General features: G+C 37.2%; 1 protein-coding gene across 1 annotated transcript in view; it reads right to left on the reverse strand.

Annotated features, from left to right (window-relative positions):
- Positions 1–254: 254 nt before the first annotated feature.
- Positions 255–25,474, reverse strand: part of TAB2 (TGF-beta activated kinase 1 (MAP3K7) binding protein 2) — a 45,232-nt gene continuing 20,012 nt past the window's right edge. Inside the window, exons 2-7 of the mRNA XM_030447820.1 lie at positions 19,223–19,412; positions 12,238–13,753; positions 5,797–5,957; positions 5,091–5,184; positions 3,700–3,780; positions 255–2,317 (exon numbers count right to left, since the gene is read on the reverse strand). Of these exons, the coding sequence (XP_030303680.1) occupies positions 2,172–2,317; positions 3,700–3,780; positions 5,091–5,184; positions 5,797–5,957; positions 12,238–13,753; positions 19,223–19,324 (2,100 nt within the window). The 5' untranslated portion in view covers positions 19,325–19,412 and the 3' untranslated portion in view covers positions 255–2,171. The remainder of the gene's footprint in view (positions 2,318–3,699; positions 3,781–5,090; positions 5,185–5,796; positions 5,958–12,237; positions 13,754–19,222; positions 19,413–25,474) is intronic.

Consider the following 25,474-nt stretch of genomic DNA (forward strand, 5'->3'; position numbering starts at 1 on the left):
TTTACTTTGTGAGTAAAGGAATTCTTTGGTCAGGACACAATCTTGTCTGTGCAACTTCATGGAATACATTCCTTACACTCACAGAACAATGCATGGGAGAAAAACCACAAGATTCATCAAAACAAAAGCTTAAATAAAATCTCTAGTCATAAGAAACCAGCCTATTTTTAATACTGTTAATGTTGAGCATTCTTGAGTTGAGCATTCTGTTGCTCCATGGCATGGAAAAAGTAAACAAACCACAAACCCAAACATTAGAATATAATTTTTTTTTTTTTAATTTTTATAAATAACTTATCTGTTACAAAGACAGTTTACCCAGCTAAATCACAAAACCATCCACTCAAGATATCCAAATTAGGTTTTATTAATAAACAGGTAAAAACTGATTTGTCAATCTTCACATAGAACTGCAGATGAAGCTGAAAAACAAGGCCTCATTTTATAAACAAAATGCATTGGATGCAAGTGCTTTGGGTCTACTGCCTAATTACCTGGGATTGGCATTTTCTTCCCATATAAAAAAAAAAATGCAAAGCCTTCAAAACAAAGGCCTCTGTGCATTCACATAGATCACTTGTAAAAACTCCTAATGAAAGTGTCCACTGGCAAATGTTTACAGTGGGTGACAGTCTACTTTGTCTCTTGCTACATGGTTAGCACTCCCTCCAGCCTCACACTAAGTGCTGCTACATAATTCTTTGCGTGCCGTCTCTCATGCATACTGTACTGGAATTCCATTTGCTTGATCTTGGCTATATACATCCCCGATCATGTGAATATTTTCCTTAAAAAAATAGATCATCAAAATAAAGAGATGCTTGAGGTTGCTTCAGTGTTCAAGTCTTGTTTGATTTCTCTTTTCCAGCCTTTATTTCAGTTGTCCTAAATATTGCTATCCTTGTTTTCTATAAATATGAGACTTCACCACAAAGTCAGGTTTAGAAACTGTCTGCCAAAACAGGAAAGCATTTAAAGTCCTTGAACAAAGCTGTACGATGCTGCTGCTGTTGATTTTGGCACTGTGTGTACTTCCCCAATGAATCTCTCTTCAGAAGTCTGCAAGACACCCAGCAGATGAAGCAAGCTTAAATTGGATGCTGATCTGTTCGTGGGTTGAAAGTTTCTTAGTATAAAGTTTCCTCACACCAGACAAAATGCTACCTTGTGTCACCCACCGTAAAACTCAGTGTACAGAGTGAACTATATGCATATCTCTTCCAACTTTTCCTGCATTTTTACCACGCTGCATCTGCAGGTCTTCACAGATCATCAGCATTTACAAGAGCAATGTACAGAATGAGCAGAGAAAAGCTATTTTGTGCATAGTTTCTTATTAATGCTCTTATTTTAAGGCATTGCTTCTCTCAGATAAAAGCTTAAAAAAGGGACATGATCGTGCTTTATCACTTAAAGGAAAAAAAAAAGGAAGTTAACAAAAAGACTATTACACTATACATACAGAAGTACAAGAAAATAATAAAGGTGAAGAAAAGAAATCACTTAAAGCAGGCTCTAGAGCTATGTACAGTAGGAAAAGCTTTGGGGTATTTCACTGTGTGTATTGTACAGACAACGCATGCAGTTTTTCCTTTTCATCTTTAGATGTGATTGTACTGATTTCTGGCTTCACAGAGATGTTTTCAGGGAAGACAAGGCAAAGAGTACCACTGACTTGTGAATTTCTTCCCATTATCGAAGGCACTATGTGGCAGCAAACAGTTTAAATAGTTAAACCTTGTTCCTTTTTGATGTCCTCTGTGCATGTAGTGTTTCACTGAAAGCTCTGAAAACAAAAACGCTAGCACTCTATTCCTTTCCCCTGTCAAAATTCAGTAGTGACACTGGGGCAGAGAAGAGGATGGACAACACCCAAGCACTGAACATGGCGTGTGTTACTGGGACACTGGTAATACTGTACATGGTTTAGGCAGCTGGCAACTGAGTCTTTCAGCAGATTACCTTTCAGCCGATGAATTTCAACTGCCCGTGACACAACACTGAGGTATTACTAGCTCTGTGGGCTGACATTTAACATTAGCAAAATACCATCTCATCACACCTTCAATTTTACAAAATCCTACGCATAAATGCTTTTTTTGTCCCCCAATGACTGGATTTTTCCTTGTACATTTGCTATGGTTTTACAAAAGGTAACAGGCCTGTTTGGCTCAGAAATGCCTGGGCATTTCACACTGTTCGCAGCGATTTAAGGCTGGATGATTTAAAAAAGTACAGGCAGTACAACTCCACTGAGCTCCCTCATCTTCATCTGTATCTGGAACAGTCTTTGGTGTTTTCACAATGGACCTCTGATCTGTGACAAAGAGATAAGATAAGATAAGATAAGATAAGATAAGATAAGATAAGATAAGATAAGCAGTTACTAACCAAGAACAGCATGGTAAGAATTTGAGACGATTTTATTCTTTCCCAGTAATTGAGAACTATCTTGCTCCCCTGAGAACAGCACAGTTATTACAAGTGACACAAGCAGCTTTTTACCACCCCCTTGCCTACAGCTTGATTGTAAGTCAGCCAAATGGCACAAAGTGAAACTATAAAAAGCAAATTTCCCATCCCTTCACTCTGCCTCTTTCCCTTTTGGTCTCAGATCAAAGCTGTTGCATGAAAAGGAGATAAAACTTAGATATTAATCAGCACAGGAAATACCCACAAAACTTAGAGGTCTGAGGTTTACAGAGCAGTCTAAAATTCATTATGGAAATAAGTGCTCTGTAGCCTTTTGACATGTTGGAACATTTTGACCATAGAATGAGCTTCTCCTCAAACTAGATAAGCAATCAGATACACTGAACAAAAAAAGAAATATATTGAATAGTCAGAAATCTGCAAGATGATACTCTGTATCAGTTCCTGCAGGGTACAAGAACAAATCACATATACAAACACAGACACAGAGGTGTGTGTGTGTGTGTGTGTGTATTATATGGGGAGAACTTCTGGGAGAGGTAGACTGCACAGACACATTAGTGGATTATATGTTTGATTTGGTAGCCAGTCTATAGGTCACAGCACCATGATGTTGCAAACAAGTTAAGTGTCATTTTCTGCATTGTGTAACACACAAGAAGTAATTATTTTTTGCGTCTTGCATTCAACCAGGTTAAAAAAAAAGTTATGTGCAGAACTCAGTGACAAGCAAAATGTTTGAGACTACTAGAGTCAGCAATACTGTCTGCCCAATTGGGAAGCGTCCTTCTCTTCTTCAACTATCTAAAACTACACTGAACAACAGTCAGAAGAGGTATTTAATTTGTTAATACAAATTCTACAGTAGCCTGTAAGTCCAGTCAGTGTAACTGAACTAAGTTACTATTACAAAAATACATTCACTCTTCTCCAAGGTCAATGATAAAGTCATCTAAGAATATTTCTGTCATCCCTAAGCCAAGTATCTTATGCTTATTAAAAAAAAATAAATTATGGTTCAATTTACTTTAATAACTTCTCCACATATTATCCACCTTTAGACACACCCCACTTTCATGAATATATGAGCAGAGAGGAAATGCGCAAACAGAATCCTATTTACTGCTAATAAAAATAAAATGCAAGGTTTGTATGCTTAAGTGATTTATTTAATAACCAATGTTAAAACTAAATTCACAGAATAGGACTTAAAATTACATGCAAACCAGGTATTGGTATTAAATACAACTTTTATCAGTACAGTACCTTTGGGTTTTGGTGGCACCGGACCAAGAAATCCAATATTATCATAAAAATTATGAATAGCGCTGGGATTAAAATGTGGTCCTAAAAATAAAGAAAAAAAGTGCAGCAGTTTTAAAAATAAACTTGGGTAGGAAAGCATATAAGGTTTCTTGGCACAAACTCTGAAACAATACTATTATTCATTTACCACCTTTTATATCAAGGTATCAATACAGACCTGAGTGTGATATTAGCGATGTCAACAATACACTTAAGAGAAACTCATTGCCCAAAATATGCAATATAAAGGCAGAGGCAGAATCCAGTAGACCAAACTCCTTAAATATTTTTTCTGTCACTCCTAAATATTGCACAGCATATTATTAGTAAATTTGAACTGAGACTTTCTCTAAGTTGCATTTGTACTGAAAGAGATGTGTTAACTACTATGCAATATTTGTGCTTTGATTTAATACTTAAAGGAACTCCTAACTCCAATGTACTGTAAAAAACAGATATATAAACACATGCAATTTGAATATTCTATTTTAAGTTCAAGTTTTTAGTGCAGTATTACTTTAATTGCACCTATTCACTTTCTCCTTATCTGCAGGTACAATGCCTAAAGGAGAACTTGCAGAGCTCATAACTGGACTGACCTGACAGCTCCCTGCTGCTGAAAGTGGACAGCATTAGTCCTTTCCCTCTCACTATCTCAGTTCTCCCTTCCTGTGCCTCTCCCTCACATCAGCTGTTGAAAACTTTTCCAGCAATGCAACATTTTTTGCTTGGCTACTGAGCAGAATCAGTTCTGGAAAGGGTTCAAAAAGCTAATGCAGAGGCAGAGCACAGTAAGTGGCATGAGAAGGAAGCAGGAAAAGAAGGACCTCCTATTGGCAGCTTTTGAGTTGGCTCAGCTGTCTCGTAATTCCACCCTTATGACCAAAGGGTGTAATCCCTGTAGATAAGTGGAAGGAGGAAAGAATACTCTAAGTTGCAACAGTACTTTTTATTTTCTAACTTCAGAGGCTCAATACAAAGAGAAGGGATGATGAGATGGAGGGATGAACACATATGTATGCCTATATAATTAAAAAAGCTCTTCTTCCTTTTTCTTTGATACTCAAATAACCAGATTTCCTCCCTCCAACATTTATTAAATAAATAGCATCACAAATTTCTCTCTTCTGAGCCAAGTATGAGATACGAATGACCATGGGATTAGAAAAATCATAATGCCAACAAAAAAACCAGGACAATTACTTCCATGGTTTCACTCAAACTAATACAACAAACAGTGCAAATACTCATCATTTGTAACACAGTTGCTTTTGATACATGTGGACAGTGAAAGAAGAAAAAACCCAACAAAAATACATTTACATTTGGTGAAGTACTAAGACATACTGTACCTCTTGCTTGAAAAAGATCAATCTCTTTGGTTAGGCAATCTATGTCTATCTGCAGCTGTCTGTTACAACTTCTCAACTGTTGCATTTCTTCCAGCTGAAAAAATAAATCTGCCTGTTAGACTAAACTTTCCCATTTTATCATCAGTTATCATTCTTGCATAGGTAGACAGCATTCAGTTATTTCAGAAGTGAAGATAAAAGAATCTTCCCTTACGATGACTCTACTTTCAATCCAAGCATAATCTTACATAAAGCTTTCAAACCCACTTAATGACTCTCTCTTGCCAAACTTTTGAGCTGACCAAACAACTCCAGATTGTGAAGTACTCAGCCAATAGTCCACTAGATCAATGGCTGATGTTCTGGCTCTGAAAAGTGGTGCATTCATCATTTTCTTTGAGACTGGTATATGCAAGAAGATAAAGAAATACTTTGAGTAGAAACCACTACAAGCACTAAGTTGTGGTCTGAAACATTAGGTGATTATGCCTCTAAGAACATCTGGAAGGAATACCAGGTAGAACTGTGTGACTGCCTTTAAAAGCCACAATTCACAAAGCTGTAAACCACACTGTTTACCAGTTTAATTCTAGCTATATTGTCTCTCACTAGCATATTGTCAATATACGAGCCACTGTTCCTTTAATTTATTGTGACAGACTATGCTTGTGGCTTAGCTTTATAGCCTACAGACATTTCAACTTACAGATGGAATTTGGGAAACAGAATTCGATCTTTTCAGGCGCCTTCGTGTTAGATTATTCTCCATTTCATTGACCTCTGATTTTAGTTTATCCAGCTTTTTCTTTTGAATCTCAAGTTCTCGTTGAAGCCGCTCCATCCTGGCCTTCTGGTGTACCAGTAGAGCTGTAATACATAAAGTCTCATTTTATCTACTTTATTATCCTTCACATGGCAACATTAAATAAAGATGAAAGTATTCTTTTGGGAACATACAGACCAAACACATTGCTACAGATTGCTTTTCCATTCTTCTCACAAGAAAATACTTGTTTTAAGACAGTTGTTTTTTTTTTTTAACCAGCACAAATCAATTACAGACAACTAACAAATACCAGGATAAAGTCATACAAGGTAGTTCTGTTGCCCTTCTTTCAAGAACTCCACTATCTACAGGAGTAACTACCAGAAACAAACCCCAAATGTTTCCTTTCAATGTATTCATCCCAGCCATTATAAAAAAGGCAGTATGGAAAAGATTTCAGAGAAACGGCTGCAACACAGAGCACTATATATGCTAGGTAAGTACCAAGATTTTTATTTTTATTGCTGTTTGGACTGAAAGATAATCCAGTGTTCTTGTCATAGCAGCAGACACCAAATGAAACTAAAACAAAAGTACTACAAGCAATACTCCTTGGAAACATCAGTTACACTTCTCACTGAGGCTGGATTTTATGGCATTTTATTCCTAACACTATGGTGCAGTCATTAGCACAACTTCTAATTTCTAATATTGCTTACTGTTTGTAAAGAAAATGATATAAGGAGATGTAATTTAGAAACAATGAAGTTGGTGTTTAAACCACAGATTTTTGTAGCTGCGAAGAATATACGTAGCAGAAGATGCAATTAAATTCATACAAGGAGTTTGATTAATTAAAGATAGGTATACCTATAAATATCACATGAGCATACAAAACTGCTCAAAGCAATAATTACCTTCTAGAAAATGAAAGAGTATTTCATTAAACTCAACTTCTTCACAGCCATTCATTCATCCATTGAATTATTAATTCATATAAACTGGAATCAAATTCACAGACTACGGATATACCCTTATAGCACTTATATATTTTTATATATAAAAAACCCCTGCAATAACAAGGTATTGAAAAAGGACTGAAATGGGACAATTAATTCACCACAATTTCTTTCAAGTACAAAAAGATTTAAAAAAGCAATCAAATATGGCTGGTTAGGTTCTCTGAGTAAGTAGCACACAAAAAAACAGCACAGGGAGATGCAGCTTTCCACATCTCTGGCAAGCAGAAATGCCCTCTGCTGCAACTCTGGCCTTCTAGTTCATTCACACATCATATTTTGTCTTCCAGAGGTTCTTCAAAAGGAGGAACTATGCCAAACTATTTTTGTACAGGGTTACAGAAATGCAAGGCCTGAGATTCAGCCTAGGCTTTTAAGTCGTATGCCAAACAGACACTGAAATGACAAACCTGCTTGAGCTTCTGCTTAGTTTGGTTTGGTTTGGAGGCAGTTACATAAACAGGCACCTTTCTCTGGAGTAACCCCTACTCACACTACAGTTAAAGTTGCAGCTATGCTCACATATAACACAAAGCTTTATTAACTGAAATCCCAAGAAAAGGATTTTTGTTGAAGACTTGTAATCATCATGTAAGTCTCATCAAAAGACAGTCTCCTGTCTTGAAAAACCTTTTAGAAACAGCTGAAGGAAACTTCTTCCCATTTATGAACTATAGGAGTTAAAAATGTAGCTGCAACTATAAAAAAAGGAAATATGCTTTAGTCTTGCAGGAAGAGTACAAGCCCTTTTTCCTTCTACACTGTATTTCCACTGTTGGACAGTCTCTTCTATTTTCACTGCCTTGGTATATTACTGCTGAGGTAATTCATCAAAGCCCAGATTATTGGCACTTGACACAGCTGTGCTCTATCAACCAGACTTGGAACTCTTCAGACCTGTCAAACTATGGATGTAGGCTGCAGGTGAGCAACCAGTAAACTGGACTGGTGTGGGAGGGTGCTACCAGAGTACCTCTGGGATGCATGGCATGGCACGCATTCAAGGGTAAGACTATGAGCAAGGCTACAGCTTTGGAGGACTTTGCCCTGCTGCCCACCCTTTTTTCTCTTTCTAAGTAAAGGGAGGAAAAAAACCAACCCAAAACTTCTCATTTCAATGTTCTTCTTCTGTGGTTTAGAAATTAAGCTGTCTTTATGGAAATGCACGAGGAGCAGAAGACACGGAAAGCTCACAGCACTATTACATGCTCTTCATTTTCACATAATTTTCCAGACACACAAGACCCGATTAGTTTCCTAGCAGCTTTGTGACCGCTTCACTATTTTGCAATTTCAGATCACAACAGATTATAAACACACATAAAAAAATTACTACTTTGATTAAAGAAGAATAATTTGATATAGCCATGCTAAATTTCTACTATTTTTAAGAATAACTTGGATAAGGGACTGGCAAGACATTGGTTTAAGCGGTGGTTTTCACATAGCATTTGGTAGCTTTACTTAAATTACAGTTGACAGCTATAGGTAAAAAATGGGATGGAGAAGACAAAACCCCTCCATATCCCACTGCATTATTTATTAATGGAAAACAGCAATTTAAGTATCCAGCTCCCTCTAGTGTCAATCAGAGCAACTGAAGCCATTAAGGAAAAACTGCAGTGCCTCTGAAATTAACGCAAATCATCTACTAGATTATGCTGTCCACAAGGAGATATCTAATGGTCTTTTTGATAATCCTGTGCTATTTTCAGTAAGGGGACTCCACCTATGTAAGCAGAATATACACACAAAAGTTCACACAGACTAACCTGGGGTAAAAGTTGGAAAGCCACTGGCTTGCATCTGTTTATTCAGACATCCTTAAAATGAAGCTATTTATTGTAATCAAGTATCAAAAGAAGTCCAAATACTGCCTCTTAGTCTTGTTATTACTGCATCTCAACCAGAACAGATTTCATGTTCAACTTTTTAGTTATGTGCAAACAGGATAACATGCACATTCAATTTTTTCAACTTCTGCACATTCACATTCAACAGACCAGCAAATACAATACAATTCAATGCTCTGCCAGATGCCGCTGCTTCCTCTGACATTCAAAGCACATGTTTTCCATAAAAAGGCTGTAAATCATAATAATTACAGAGAGCATGAAAGTCTGGAGGACAAAAGTTCACATTTCCTTTCCCAGTGATCTACTCTAACAGGTGCTGAATACTTCCATGTTTGAAAATGTATGTGTTATTGTTTCCTCAAAGCCTCTGTGAATCTTGAGTCCTGAACAATTACTGCTTTAGAGGCTCTTCTGCTATTGCATTTGTAAGGAAAATGCTACTCTAGTAATACAATGATTTCACCCTAATCTACAGACCCATGAACTTCTGAAATTTTCCAGTTTACCAAATATGGAGGAAAGGAGAATTCTGCCAATACAATTACTCTGTGGATATAAGTCCATAAAATTCTCAGGGCATGCTTAGGTAGGTTTGTGCACAGTTTCAAAATTTGTATTTGAAGCAGCACAAAATGCAGTCATTCCATATGCAATAGGTCACACCATGGTTTTTGTTCTCTCTTTCCAATACCACTTTTATCTCATTTTGTTAAAATGAGTGTCACTCATGAGTAGAGCCAATGTGCAAATCCAAATATAAGGCTGTACTTTTTCTTCAAACACATGATTTAATGTGCTAAAGGCCCCCTGGAGCACAGGGCACAGCTGCATGCATCTCTTCTTTTGTTTGTTTCTTTTGTTTTGCTTTTTTTTAAACATCTGCAAGGAGTGGTTAGGATTTTAAGATTTTGTTTCCTGCAGCTTTTTTCTTTTCCAAATTTTTGAAATGCTCCAAGAAACCAAAGCAAGAACTGTGTATAACACTGAGTTACTAAACTCAATTAATATATTTATATTAACAGTGACAAGTACTAGTAAGTAACCGTACCTCCACAAATATAAATTTATTTGGTACCAGTGATTTCTGCCCATTATACAGATGGAAAGCTATATCCATAACAAGCAGCTATTAAAATAGCATTAGCCTCACTATTCCACATGACTGCATGCACAGTGAATGTACATCACTAAATAACTTTTGAGTACAGAATTTTCAGTTCCTAACAACATTTCACTGTTTTTCATCCATACTTTTATATACTAAAGTAAAAATTGAAATATCAGATAATTACTTCACATTAACAAAAGTAGTTATAATTACATTATAAGTTGAAATATCCGCTAAGTAACAGGAACACACATGGAACTGATACTAAACACATTAACATAAAAACCCATTCTCTTTGGTTGTCCTTCTGGGCATGCACCTAGCATTACTTTTCTTAGAGCATTATTAATTCCAAGTGACTTCAGTAGTGGATGAATACTCTCAGCATTACCATAAGCAAGTCTGCAGTCTCTCAGACTAGAATCCCAGAAAACAGTGACTTTCTTAACACCAGAATCAGTGGTGGAGACATAACTCAGTATTCCAGGGTAATGATCAATGTCTTAACTACATGGATTTTAACAGAGCAGTACCCTACTCCTTTTCACACCATGCAACCTCCAGTTCTGGCAGCAAACAAGACAGAGATCCGTGGCAGTGTTCTACTACTCACTGCGACTTACTTGGGAGTAAAACCAGAAATCTAACCATGGAAAGAGACCGCAATGCCTACAAAAACACTGTTACTGAAGAAAAGCTTCTCAGGTGGCAGGCAGCAGAACTTTCTTAGACAGGTCCAACACACCTTCTGTTCTCCTAGGTTGGACCACACTTACGAATGTACTTCACTGGAAAAAAGTGAAGTATATCTCCTTTGACATCAAAGCAACTCCAACTTACAAATTCCTTCTACCACCTACAAGCTTCAGTTCTGCATGCAAAGGTCAGGAGTATTCTGGGCAGAAATGGAAAAGCTCATGAAAATACATTCTTCTCTAATAATGGGCAGAGAAACAACTCATCTGTTCTGGCTAAAATTAAAACAAGACAAGCACCTAGCATGGAAGATTTTTTGCCATCTGGCTAAACTATGAGCAGTTTAGAATATGACCTCACAACAGAAAGCATTAAATAATAATTAATAGTACATAACAGGACAAAAAAACCCTCACCACCACATCTAGAAGAGGGTTTTGAGCCTAAGGACAATATTTTGGTTGCATAAATTCTGGATATATAAAGTCTTCTAGGACTAAACCAGCCAGCCAAATCTTCCTTTGGAAGGAAGGAAAGGGTTACTACCTTTGGAGGGAAATTTGTTTTCACTGTCTACAAATGAAGCATTTTTGGAAGTTCTTCAGCTCTTCATCCATTGTAAGACACTTTAGTTTTTTGGGTTTGACACCTAACTTTCAGACACTTGAGTTAGGATGGATTATTCTCTCAAAGATATAATTACATCCAGAAGTAACACACAAAATATAATTAGTTTTTTATTTACTTCATTACTATAGTACACCATAGCAGGATTACCAATGTCTTATCACTGTACATACTTCCATGAAAAATGGCTAAATTAATCTGAAGAACACTACACTAGACATGGAACAAGACTTTTTTTTTAATGCTGATCTGTTAGCCAAGTCCAAAGAAGATCAAGGAGGTCAAAGAGAAATTATTATGACAATCTCTCCTGAATAGTGCTTAAACACCCTGAGACTCACTCAACATAATTTATACAAAAAGTCCACAGGAGGTTTAATGAATCATCAAGTTGGTAATAAAAGCACGCAAAACCATGAAAACAAAATAAAAAGCTTAGCAGGTTGGGTTGCTGTATTACATAGTTGAATTTTACCCTTCCCATTATTACTGATTCTTTAGAATAGCTTAATTTGGTGTGGTGTTCCTTCTCTCATTTTATAACTTAAGTATCAAGATGTTAAGCATTTTATTGCCAAACATATATTAGGAAAAATAGAGGCCAACACTTCATCCCACAAAGTACTTTTTTTAGTCTGCTTTTCTTGCTTCTTAAATAAGACTCAGAAGAAGGAAAAATATGGGAACATTATCCAATGAAAACAGTATATCAAATGATTTTTAAAATCTGCCAGTAGACTTGCAACTTTAAGTCATTAGGGAAAATTGAACAAGCTTAGATGTTTCTTTCAGAGCAACATAAAAATGAAGAAGCTATGATTCCACTTCATTAAACAGATAACGTAACTACTTAAGACATAGAGAAGAATTATCTCCCAAGTATTCACTTACACATCTCAACCACAAAAAGAAACCTACGATTTGCTTATAAAGCTTTTTTATTTAGGAAATGCTCATGAATGCTAAAGTTGAAGACAGTGTATCACAAAGGTTAACAGCTGTTTCCTGTGCTGTAACCAACATACTGAACTGACAACCTGGTCAAAAACTCTACTATTTATATTGAGAATATTACCTTGTGTGTAGGCAGCATCATCAGATCCCATACTCAATTTCCGTGAATCACTGATCCTATCCACATGAGCTAAAACAGGGTCAGTAAGATGCTGGATACCCTCTGGTTCAACATAGTGATCAGGAAGATTTAGAAGGTTTGTAGGTTCAAAGGTTGGGGACACAACCCCTGGGGAAACTGCAGGGGGCTTATTTGGAGAAACTGTAATTTTAAAAGTATATTTTGTGTTAGGCTGCGTAACCACCACTCGAGGAGAGGTTGCAGTGGTGCTGTTCCCCACTGCTCGACTCTTGGGTGGATGGTGATGAATAAATGCAGGACCCATGCTTACTTGACCAGACATATTCCTAGTGGTGGTAGATACTCCAGGATTTGTTGATATGAAAAGAGTGGGTTGGTTCCGCACAACTTGATCATCTCCTGTTGTGGCATTTGCTGAAATGTAGACCTTGGGCTGGCTGCGTGTGATCACTTCATCAGTATTTGGAGGACTGGCTGATATGTAAACAGTAGGCTGACTTCTACTTAATGTCTGGCTGTTGAGGGAAGAGGGAGTAGTGGAGGTGCGAGGGCCAGTTGAACGCAACTTAGAAGAACTGTTTCTTTGTGGTGGTTCAAGTTTGATTTCAATTTGGTTTTTGCGAGGTCCTGTGGATATATTCTGAATGTTGTATTGGCCATGAGTAGAGGATTGTGAGCTACCAGATGAATGAATCATAGGTGCTTGTGGAGTAGTAGGAGAACTGATAGGCATATAGACATGAGAAGTCTGGTGGCCTTGCTGATTCGGCTGCGTTGAGTGTTGTGATGAGGTATGTGACGTAGTACTGGATGTAGGAAGAGTAGTCCAGGGACTTGGTTGCGAAGGCTGGTAGACTTGCTGAGGGTGCATGGGATTATTAAACTGAGATGCCCAGCCTGGCTGCTGCTGTGTCTGTCGAGTGGTACCACCAGGAGCTGTGATGTAAGGCCTAATATAGATAGAATTTCCCTGTGGACTGTTAAGTACAGGAGGAGGTACACCATGTATGTGCAAAGACGTAGGGGTATTGCGACCAGGCTGAATATTTGGGGCTAAAGTTACCATAATGGGATTGAATCTGGGTGTTTGTTGAGACAAGTTAGATACTCCTTTGCTGCCTAAGTGAAATCCAAGATGTGGCCCTGGATTAGAAGTACTAACTGTATTAGCCATCCCAAAGACATTAAATCCTTGTGGAACCTGCACAGGTGCTGTCTGTGGCTCCTGATGAAACAGTTCATTGTTGGACTGATTGGTTTGAAGGTGTCCATCACTAACGCTGTGAGTCAGAGTCCTACTTCCATTCATTCTACTTCCTTCTCTTCCATGGTGATACACATTCTGTGATTGCAAATCCAAATTAAGAGATGTCATGTGATTTCGTAGTCCAGGAATCCCAGAATCATCCGAAAAACTTAGGTCTCCTTCACCGTAGAGATATTTTGTGCTCTCCTGAGAGAGAACTGCACAGCAGGCATCCAAATTATTGTTATTCTAGAAAAGACAGATGAAAATTTGACATTAATGATAAAATACTTTGACAGATATATATATGTATACATATATATATGCACCTCATCATCATTGAAAAATTAGCAATGTACCATCAAACAGAAAGCTTTAGTTGGTTGGCTAGACAGCTACAACACATTCACAAGGGGCTTGCATGTGAAGCTTACTATTTTGAGAACAAGTGACTCAGTCACTGGCATCAAGGGTAAGGATCTGCAATGCTGCTGAAGCAATGACAGGGAGATCTTGGACCCTGACAAGCTAACACCATGCAGTATGATACACCGTGGCTTAAGACTTTGCTATTCCTTCTCAATTTCAGAACGATCTTCAGCAATGACCAAGTCTCTGGCTTGAGGAGGAAAATGACAGAAGGAATGTATTAATGGCACCTACATGTCACTGGTTAATAACTTGAAAACAAAATTCAAAATACACGTGTATTTAAATATTTGCCCAGGCACTTCAACACTAGTTATTCATTATTGCCTGCTGAAAATGGAAAGAGAATCTTACGCAGAGAAGAAACACGCTGAACCCAAGAGTTGTACATATCTTCAGAAGAAATTTAAAAAATCGGTTTCTACAAGTACAATTACACTTCTGCAAGATGAAACTAATATTGGAAAACCCAGGAGACATTTATATTTTCATTTTAAATCACTGCTTCCAAAACTTTAAACCCTTCCATTAGTATAAAGTTACTTTATAAAAATCTGTAAAAGGATGACTTAGAACAAAACCTGCAACCTAGCTAATTGGCATTTTAAGAACATTTCATGAGTAAACTGCTAGCCCCTCTCCTCTTTTCCACATGTTTAGTAATATTGTGCTCAGATCTTCCCAATTAACTTTCCTACATAAGAATTTTTGGAACAGAGTGAACATGCACCAGCAGCATCAAATTTTAATACTGTGCTCTGTTCATATTTCTCTTACAAGAACTCTCACGCCTCCCCCACCTGTGCATCGCAATAACTTGAGGTTAAGACTTGCAGCCAGAAGAGCACTTGTTGAGGCCCAGGTGTTATTAGAAATAAATAGGTGTAAAATTCACCCAGCACACAGAAACAGTTACTGGAAAGAATGTGTGGATGATCAAGAGAAAAAAAAAATTGCATATGCCAAGTAGTCACATTATCAGTTAGTTACCAAATAACACAAGCGAGATGAATGAATTGGTCCATGCTACATGCTTTGCACCTACTTATTTTTGTTATAATAGCAGTCAGTTACTCTCATCCTTCAACCAGGATGAGAGGTCATAGAGAATGTTGTGAAGACACAGCAAGACAGTCCCTACCCTACAGTTTAAAAAAAGAAAAATTAAGAAAATAACAGACATGAAAGTGGGAGGAAAAGGCAAATCCACCCATAAAACCAAAACTTTGTGTTCATACAGGCCAGATGTAGTTCTGAATTCTTAAAAAAAAACCCCAAAAACAACAGTAAATAAAAAAATCCCACCAAAAAGACAAACCAAACCAGCCACAAAAGCTTTTAAAATAACAGGATTCCCTTAAAGGCTAACTAGCTAGACAGTTGTTTGTAAGGAGTGTTGCAGAAAAGTCTTGAGAGGTATGAAAATAGGTCAAATTGATGGTATGCATATTGGCTCTAGTTTGGACAAGTTAGTAGTGAAGAAAGGATTCACACATTGACAGAACAGTGGGTAAGAAAGAAAAGAATAATAGACTTGTATTTGTTGCAAAGGCGAAAAGGGAGCCAGAAAAGGGGAAAAGCTAGGATGCCACAGAAAAACAAGCTACAGAGATTTTAAAGGCAGATTTTGCAGGAACTTGAGTGAAATAAAATTATTAACAAAAATGCCAAAAGTACCAAACAAAAAATGAACAGGCCAAGCTTGCAAGGCCCTTACATTCAGCTTGAATGCATTTCATGAGACAATTTTTTTTTCTTTTTTTAAGACTGCATTCAATCAGTTCCAAAATTTCAGTGACGTCAATGAGCAAATTGGAGAACTCAAAGGGAAAACAGGGGCACATGGAACCTCTGGCATCTTCTGGCTGGCAGAGGCAGAGTTTCAACCGCTTCTAGCTCTTTACAGATCAGAGAACCGGTTGATGGCAGAACTGAGCATATTCCAGCAAAACAATACCCCTCATCTTAGCTCTGCCCATGTCCCAATTGAGTTTAAAATGTTGGCACCCTGAAAGAGAAAGAAAAAAAAAAAGAATAAGAATGTTGGAGGGAAACAAGGAAGCAAGGAGAGGACTTAGACTTGAGGAGCAGGTGGTTATTAGAATGCTCCAGACAAAAAAATAAAAACAAAACAAAGGGGGACAACATCCACAGATTGTGGACACTGCAGCAACTCCTTTATGTGAGGAGAAAGGAAGAGCTGAATGCAGGAAGCTTGTTGGGAAAAACGGAGAGATGCAAAACTTCTCAGGAACATTCACTGCTGCCAGCCCAAGAAAGCAGTAAAACGTTTTTACTCCTACATTACATGGGTTTAAGTTTCATCCTACTAGATTTTTGCTGGTCCTCTGCTTTCAGTATGCTAGATATTGTTTAGATATTTCAACAGTGGGGGCTACTTATCTCAAGACATATGCACAATCTTTATCCTTAGTTTTTTCAAGTTTTTTCATAATCCTGTCTTTAAAAAGAAGCTGAAATTGACTTTAAAAAAATCAAATAAAAGGGCTAAGGTATCTGTATAGTTTTCCTGCACAATTCACAGTGACCTGAAGTAACTTTTGTCAATATCATTATTTAAACTCTTTTAAGTTCCCTTCTTGAAGCACCTCTTCTACGAAGCCAGGCCAAGAGAGCTGGGGTTGTTCAGCCTGGAGAAGAGAAGGCTCCGGAGAGACCTTAACAGCATCCTTCCAGTACCTGAAGGGGTCTACAGGAAAGCTGGGGAGGAACTTTTTAAAAGGGGTCTTTTAGCAAGAGCACAAGGGGTTAATATGTAATGGAAAGATTTAGATTAGATAGAGGGAAAAAATTCTTTACCATGAGAGCAGTGAGACACCGGCACAGGTTGCCCAGAAGGTTGTGGATGACCCCTACCTGAAAGTGTTCAAGGCCAGATGGGATGGGGCCTTGAGCAACCTGGTCTAGTGGGAGGTGTCCCTGCCCATGGCAGGGTGTTGGAATTTAATGATCTTTAGTGTCTCTTCCATCCCAAACCATTCTACACTTCTCTGATCTCTCCTGACACGTGATGCTTGCACATCACTATGGGAGCAAGGCAAAAGCAGCATTTCTTAAACCAAATCACATCCTTAAGTACTTATTTCTGACCTAAACCACAGTTACTGCATTTATCAGAAATTCCATCTGCCACGCTTAACTATTAAGAAGGCAGAACTTAAGATTCAGACACTGTTCCAGCAGTACAGCAAAAACATGCAGAAGTGCTCTCAAACTCTGCTTTCCAATCTTTTACTGACAGTCCAAGTACAACATTTTTTTGCTTTAAAGAGGTATGTTAGGTTTAATTAAAAAAGAAACAAAACAAAACAACCCACCCTATCTTAGAGGAGTAGTATAGCCAAGCTGACAGGATTTTGTTGGTGAGTCTTAAAAGCTCTCAGTTAACAACAAAAAGGTAGCTTTCTAGTTTAATGAATTAATGGAACATTAAATAGCATAGATAACTTTTGAAATATCAACTGACCAAAACCACTCAAAGTCTACACTCTCCTCCCATCTCTGTCAAAGTATGGGATATACAGAATCTTTTCTTCAGTTTACAGGTCCTTTTTGTTAAAAAAAACAAAAAAGCAATAAAAAAGTCCACTTTGTCCAAAGTTATGCAGACTGCTGAGTGTCTTGAGAGACAAGCACTAGGTTTTACCTTATTAAAAATAACACTGAAAAGATAATTATTGATGCATTCACTGAAAATTCCATTGACATTACTTGATAAGCAGTTCTCATGTTTGAAGAACTAAGCTGCACTTGTAGTGTAAGAATTAGATTAGTCCCACAGAGAACTAGCATAAAAATGCTGGTGTACAATCCTGAGAACACATACAGGCAATTTATAGTCTGGTTCAGTTAAACGGAGAGAATGGGTTGGGAAAGCTTGAAACCTCACAAGGCCCAAGCAGAATTTTTCCCTTTTGCAAATCAAAACCAGTTCTCTCAAAGGACTGTACTTGTCACAGCTTCTTACTCTAGTGTGAAGTGAAAGTCATGTCAAAGTCTTAAAAATATGAATATTAAATTGGCATAGTCCCACTTTTACTATCAACAGTATAAACACTGGATGCATGTATGTCACTACATATATGTAAGTATACACATATATGTAATTTTACATATAAAGATACATATAAAAAGCAAGACATCAGCATTCTTCATACTCTAATTGTACCAAAACCACAGATGTACTAGACATAGGCTATAGACAGATACCTTCTTGTGAACTCGTGACCCATCTTTTTCAAATCAAGCTGTGTATCATCATACTAATGATAAGGATGAATATTTAGACAACTCTCTTATTATCCAGAGTACTCAAAAGTTTAGTATTTTAGACAATGAAACAAATCCAATCAGTATGGATGTTTTTGCTTTATTGGAAAATGCAAAACAAACAAGTTCAAGTGACACCATTAACTAAGTTTATCAGCATTTGTTATCTGTAGGCATTCAGGTGTCCATATGCCAGGCTCTGGATGAGCATATTAAGTTGTCAGAAGTTGAAACTAAATATGGGCACATAAATATTCTGACAGCAGCATTATAGAAAACAGCTGGAGGCAGAAGTGGATGATGTGGCAGTCTGTAGCCTTAGCTTTAACAACAATAGTAGTTAAACTGCTTTGTTACTTCCAAACCAAGCAGAAATCCATGGATTAGCAGCACTGATTCCAAAACTACACTAAAATATATCGAGCTCATCTGGCAGCCAAAACCCTGGGAAGCTCAAGGCAGAAGCACACCAGTGCATGACACCCACTCCTGTCTAACACAGTGGATGTCAGGCTACAACCCCCTGGTCCTGCCTGATTCACACTGACTCAGAAAGAGAGCTCGGGTGTACTCCCACTACACTCCTAGGTTTCTTGCTGCAGGATATGTGCATTGTCACCAGCACTGTCTCTACATGCTGGGGGTGGAAAGCAGTGGGGCTGACATGCGTATCTGTGGCACACTGCCTTCAATGGTCCCTGCTGGATGCAAGTTGGCTTTGCACTTCTCCTTTTGTCACAGTTAGTTCTGGCTCTTGAGATGGCCAAAAGGCAAGAGCATACTGATTGGTGAGGTGGCAGTCTCCATGCAAACACTGATTTACAGGCACCAAAAAGGAGAGGCCAATTGAACACTTAGTCTGCTGTGTAACTAAGAAACTGGCCATTTATTTTTTGTCTCTCTCAAAACCAAACAATCCTTTTTCAAAGGAGACATCCACACATAAATCTTAAAATAAGCATTAGTGCTTAATTGTACAGTCATTAACAGAACACTGACCTGTAACATGCATCTGGATACAACACCTTCAGGAACCTCAGGAAACTTCTGTCGCAGGTCATGTAAAACCTGAATATCAATTTGCTGGCTTCCTTGGGCCATTCGTATATTGCCTGGTCAGGATTGTTTTTCAACAGGCAGTTTTAGGCCTTAGTAAAGGGAGTACTCATCTCTTCTGTCCCAGCATTTTCTGGAAGAGGAAGAAAAACCTTAAGACACTGAAAGCAGACACTTCTGATGTAACAAAAACCAACTAAAAGGAAAACAGTACAATCCCCTTTTCCAATTATGAAATTTTTTGTTATTTTTTCCCATACAAGACCTCTGTCAACCTTCAAAATTGTCCATTTACACACATCTCATCAGTTTCTTAGTTTTTAAATTGACAACAAAAATATAAAAATACTTGCATTAAAGGTATTAAAATCAATGGTTTCAATAACTGCATTTTTACTTATTTAAAACATGAAAGTCTACATAAAAAATAGAAAGGTAGTGTTCATTCAGCTGTTACCTTTAGCATCACTGTTACTGTTTACTATCAGAATATTGTGGCTAGAAATTCAGAAATTTCTAAGTTTCAGGGTTTATTACCAATAGTCGACCTGCTTTTCACTCAACATACTTAAGAAATATTCTGAGATCACAGAATCATTACTTCTAGTCATAACAACTCAGGTTTTTCCAGCTAATTCTTTTTCTCCTTTGAAGGAAAGTATGAAGTTATGAAGAAGAGTATATCACAACCATCGAAAAAAAGGGAACAGGAGAAGACAACGGAGAAGGAGAAGATGACAGAGAACTAAACCAACTCAAAGTGTACATTACACTGAAGACTCCATCTATATGCACTAAACGTGGGATAAAACAACTTATTAGCTAATAAAACAGTGAAGACTGGAACTCCTAAGAATATTCCAGGACACATAAATACCATTTTCTCCAATATAATTACAATACATACTTAATTAAAAATACAGGCAAGAATCAAAATTTTTCAGAGATGTTCCTATAAAACACAGGTCATAACCCTACCCACGGTTTTAGTTAGTGTACATTATAACAACACAACACATTATTCCACTATTTAAAACAGTACCCCAACTTCAAAACTTATGTACGACAAGTACCAGCCCAGATTGCTAGAACTGGACACTCAGGTCATGGTATTTCTCTCTATAACACATATTCTGTTTAGAATACACGTGCATATTCTGTGCACGTTCAGCTTCCCTTCTCTTTGTGCACTTTATTAAACAGAGCCAGAGCACCTCAACTATTTGGGAGCTAGGAAGTCTGGTTCCACTCAGATCCAACAATTGATATGCAAAGAGGTGACCAGTATGAAGATCTGGGAAAACATCAGGCAAGACAGGATTCTGTGGGTCCCACAGAAGTTGAAAGTAGTGAGCACACTTTGAACAGTAACAGTCACAGTATGATGATAGTTGAAAACAAGATACCTCAACTAACCCTGCATACACCAAAAGTGCCATCTCGAAGGCATAGAGAAATACTGAAGACAACTGCTATATAAGGCACCCTGTGGCTGCTGCTATCACTATACAAGATCACTACTTCAACGGGAACATGGACCACAAGCTGCCATCATATTTTAGACTGAAGTTTAGACACACCTCAGAAACAGCAATACTTGACAAGGTGAGGATCAAAATATTTTGTTTAGAACACCTTTATTATGCATCTGAAAAACCATAGTTTTCAAGAGCCATCTGAAGCAGTAAATTTCGGCTTACATAACTGAGAAACATCACCCTGGCCAAAGTAAATACCTCATCTAAAACAAAAAGAGGTAAATTATTTTCTATCAGGCTTTACTCTATTACAGAGAAAAGCTATGTTAAATGTTATCACTAAAATGATTAAAATAAATGATGAAAATTGCAAAAAAAAAAAAAAAAAAAGTTAAAAGAAAGGAAGTAATGAAATAGTCTTTAAACAGAATTTCAAGTACTAAATTGAGTTCCTTTCCCCTCCCATGCATTGGCTGGCACCATATTCAGCATGTACACATGCTGTTAAAAATGATGCTATAGCCTGTTTGTATTTATACCTGTTTAAAGCGAGCAATTCATAAAGGTTTGGAAGCAACGAATAATGTAGGAGTCCCTAAAGTTTTGGAGCAAATGGCTGTTCTCTACGGCAGACACAAAAGACGAGCTGATGATCCAGGCAGAGCACACAAGCTACAGCCAGACCAGACAGGAGGCCCTTGAGCACACAATGGGGCTTCACATCTTCCACTAGAAGCACCTTTAGCAGCTGCCTTCCTCCTGCATTAACAGTGCCTGGAGATTCCGTGCCCAACTGGTCAAAACACATGCCTTCAGAAACTGTCAAGCTGTGGTGGCACTGCTCTGAAATCTTACGTACTTTAACTCTGAGAAAGTCAGCTCCGTGGCAGGAGCAGCACAACGTAAGAAATGAATGACTGAATCCACGCCTCACTAAAAACACCCAGCTGTTATTTCTTCAGTGGTTCAGAACACCAGACAAATCTGCACAGTGACAAAACAACACTGATCTTACATTTTCTTTTTACCAACTATTAAGAAAACCATTATTCAGCAGAGAAAAAAGGCCAGGAAATAAAGCAGCAATTCAGGAATTCCATTGTTCATCAATGATAACTGTACTGCAATGCTTCTCTAATTAAGATTCAACGCTGGTAAGATGACAAAGTCCTGAAAAATATAGAACTGGATTATATTAACAAGAAGGAAACTGGTTTGTCTTAGCTCAGTATCAAATTCCACTTTTCCACCCTTCCTATTTTGAATAGTCCAATAAACATATTGCTAAATAAACAGTCAACCTCCCTATAATCCTAAGAGTTCTTAATTTTTTTCCAATTTCTCTAACCTTCATTAACGTAACGCATACCACAACACACTATATGTTAATAAAACAGTAAATTCTCAAATTCCCTGTACCATACTTAAGGTCTGTATTTACTTTTAATAATTTTCCACCTTTTGCCCAATTAATCAATCGGATTGGCAAAACACCACCTTCACACCTCTTACAGCAAAAACTGCATGGGAAAAAAACCCATGCATGCACTCCTATGATGACAAACACAGCTAAAGATTAAAAAAAACATCATTTAGAATACTTAAAACCAGAAGAAAGTTGTGTATCATCACCCCAATTCTTCTTTTCAATGAAGTATTGTGTATTTCAGCTCATTTTTCAGTGTCCATAGTCTTGATAAAACACACAATGACCACAATTTCCAATTACTACTCTGAAACAGCAAAGTATTCTGATTACTACTATAAGATTCAAAGAAGCTCTGCAAAGAAGCTTTTGTGCATATTCATGTCATAAAATTACTTAGGGACATAAAGGTTACTTATGGACACTGAATGTCTGCAAACTCCAATTATTTGTTGGTAGCGTGCAATTCTTGGGACATGGCTTATTTTTACTTTACTACTGTAGTTTAAATTTTTGGTGACCTAGCACCAAAAAGAAGATTCATGTAGTTGATGCAGAAGAGCTAGAATTGACATCTACTTTATCTCTTTACTGAAGTTACTCAGAAATTTTTGTACATATGCATCGTGTCAATATGGCAAATGAGACTAGATTTACTGTGGGTATAGCAGAAAATAAATGAAAATATTTTAATTCACAGATTAATATATATATACACACTGTAGGCATTCTATATACCACATTCAAAGTCTTTTTTCCCCTTTCAGTTTCAAGTACAACAGGCAACTGGTACGACTTCACTGACCTTACAGCATGTGAAAAATGCACTTCTGTCATATGAATATTAAGGTTTCACTCCAATCATTACTTATAAAAGAAAAAACTACTACTCAAATCTATTTTTGACAATTATTAATAAATTCAAATTAACCTTAAGGAGTCTAAAGTGGAAGAACAGGAGACCTCCTGTGGCCTCAACAGTACAAACAGATTAAAAGTTGTTTTTTTTTTCCCCCAGTTCCTGATGTTGCAATGGAACTATGAAAAAGCCTCAGCATGTGCTTTGCTAAAGGAAAGCCTAAAGGAGTTCCAAGTTATTTTGACAGATGCAACCCTAAGGAACGAAAACAGCACTGTCATCAGCTGCTGAACTCTGAATCCAGCAGCAGGACATCCAGAATAAAGTTATATATACACCAGTGGAAAATCAAAGGCACAAATTCAAGAGTGAACAGCCAAGACAGCCAGTAATATAATGCAGAAGAAAAGGGTACCAACAGGAGGTAAGGAAAACTGCTGGCAGCAACATTTTGGCTTCATTAAGAGACTCAGACATAAAATAAGGGCAATACAGCATTACAGAAGTAAACTGAAAATTCTATTCCAGAAATTGTCAGCAGAAATAAAATCCTGCAATGGTGACTCAGAGAACTAGCTTTTCTTAAAGCCATTATAATCCAAGCTTACTTACAAAAGAAAACTTTAAAATACTGTGTTCTTTTTCTGAATCCATGCATTACATTTCTTCTTAAAGGAAAGAAACTGCTTGCTGGTAACATTGACCTAAAATGTTGTTATAGCACACGTTGTGTTATTAACAGATTTTTTTAAACAAATAAGTTCACCTCAATATTTTTAAAAATTAAGACAAAGCTTTCCTGCAGCTTTGACTGAAAAACACCAATCTATGAAATAAAAAATCTGTTTGCATCTCTCTCATTTAGGAACATGTAAGGCATTGGCTACTTCCTGATTTGGTAAGGAAGTTTTTCTGATAATTTCTGTGATTTCATTAAGTCAGTCTCCATTTTTTGCTTTTCAGCCTTAAGTCCTACTCCAACAAAACCTGGTCTATGCTGACATAGTCAGCATGGGGCAGAGGGCAAGCCAGCAAAGAAAAAAAGCCAAGAAGCTCAATCCTCTCACTGAGGATGAAATATAATCCTAACTAAGGGGAATAAAAAGGAGAGAGGGATAACTCTTGCCATAAGAAGGTGCTGGAGAAAAAAATAAATAAAAAAAAGCTTGGTCTGGAAAACAGATTTAGAGGAAACTACCATCTCTGCTCTTAGACTTAAAAGAAGATTGTTTTCTTTGTAATGTTTGCTAACTGGTCAGAGATCTCTCCATCCTATGGCTCCAAGGGCTGATCCTACTGCAGCAAGGGCAACGCTGATACTGACACTTTTGAATAGTTGTCATGGCACAGTATCAAAATCTCCTCAAACCATACAATAATGGAAAATGCAACAGCATTTCACAGGGCATGCAAGAAGTCTAAAGCTGAAGGAATTCTGATTACTAAAATTTTTAAATGACCTTCTAACAACAGGTATGTTAGAAGAGCAACAGTAAAAATAATAATTAAAGTCTTTCAAATTATAATTTTCTGCTAAATTAAGGCTACTCTGAGCAATAAAACTCCTATGAATTCCTTCCTCACAGCATGTTACATGCTGCTCATTATATTCTAACAGAAACTCAGACCAATGCAGTAACTGAACTAAAGACTTTAAAAAAGAAAATAACAAAAGTAAATTAAATCTAGTTGTGATACTCTGTATTACTCATAAATTTACGGGTGGTTCAGTCATACAATGACAGTTAACTCTAGAAATAGTACCTACTTTAAATATATCTTGCTTTAATTATTATTCTGTTTCTTAAATTGGTGTGTTGTCTTCAACAGTTGATACCTCTACCATACAGAAGACTGTATTAATGGTGACTTTACTACAAAGACTCTAGACACATATACATATCAAATAGCACTATTTTTGGGAAAAAAACAACAAACGAACAAACAAAATGCAAACAAAAATAACCCCTAAAAAACCCCAAACAAACAAAAAAATCAATCAACCAAACCAAAAGACAAGCCCTGGAAAGTTATGAAGAGTGAAAAAGATTAGTAACATCACAACCAAGCCTTATGACAATTCACTCACACACCCCTCAAGACCTGCCTAACATCATAACTCCACAGTAATGCCAGGAATATAATTGGACACTGATTTTTAACACACTGGAATGCAACCAAAGAGATGGTTTCTCTCTTATCATACTCCAGCTTATTCATCATCTTTCTATTATATTTCATTAGACAAAACACTACATCTCTGAACTTATCTTCCAAACAGTATTACCAACTGAGTCTCTTTGCTGATCTCATTTTAAAGCATAGCAGAGATTCCAACTGGTGAAACAACAAGAATTTTTCCAGTTCATGGGGTCAAAATCTCCAATTCCCCACATACTAAGCAGGCACTTAGAGAAGAATACAAAGAATAC

The sequence above is a fragment of the Calypte anna genome, chromosome 3 (assembly GCF_003957555.1).
Source record: "Calypte anna isolate BGI_N300 chromosome 3, bCalAnn1_v1.p, whole genome shotgun sequence".
Classification (NCBI taxonomy): domain Eukaryota; kingdom Metazoa; phylum Chordata; class Aves; order Apodiformes; family Trochilidae; genus Calypte; species Calypte anna.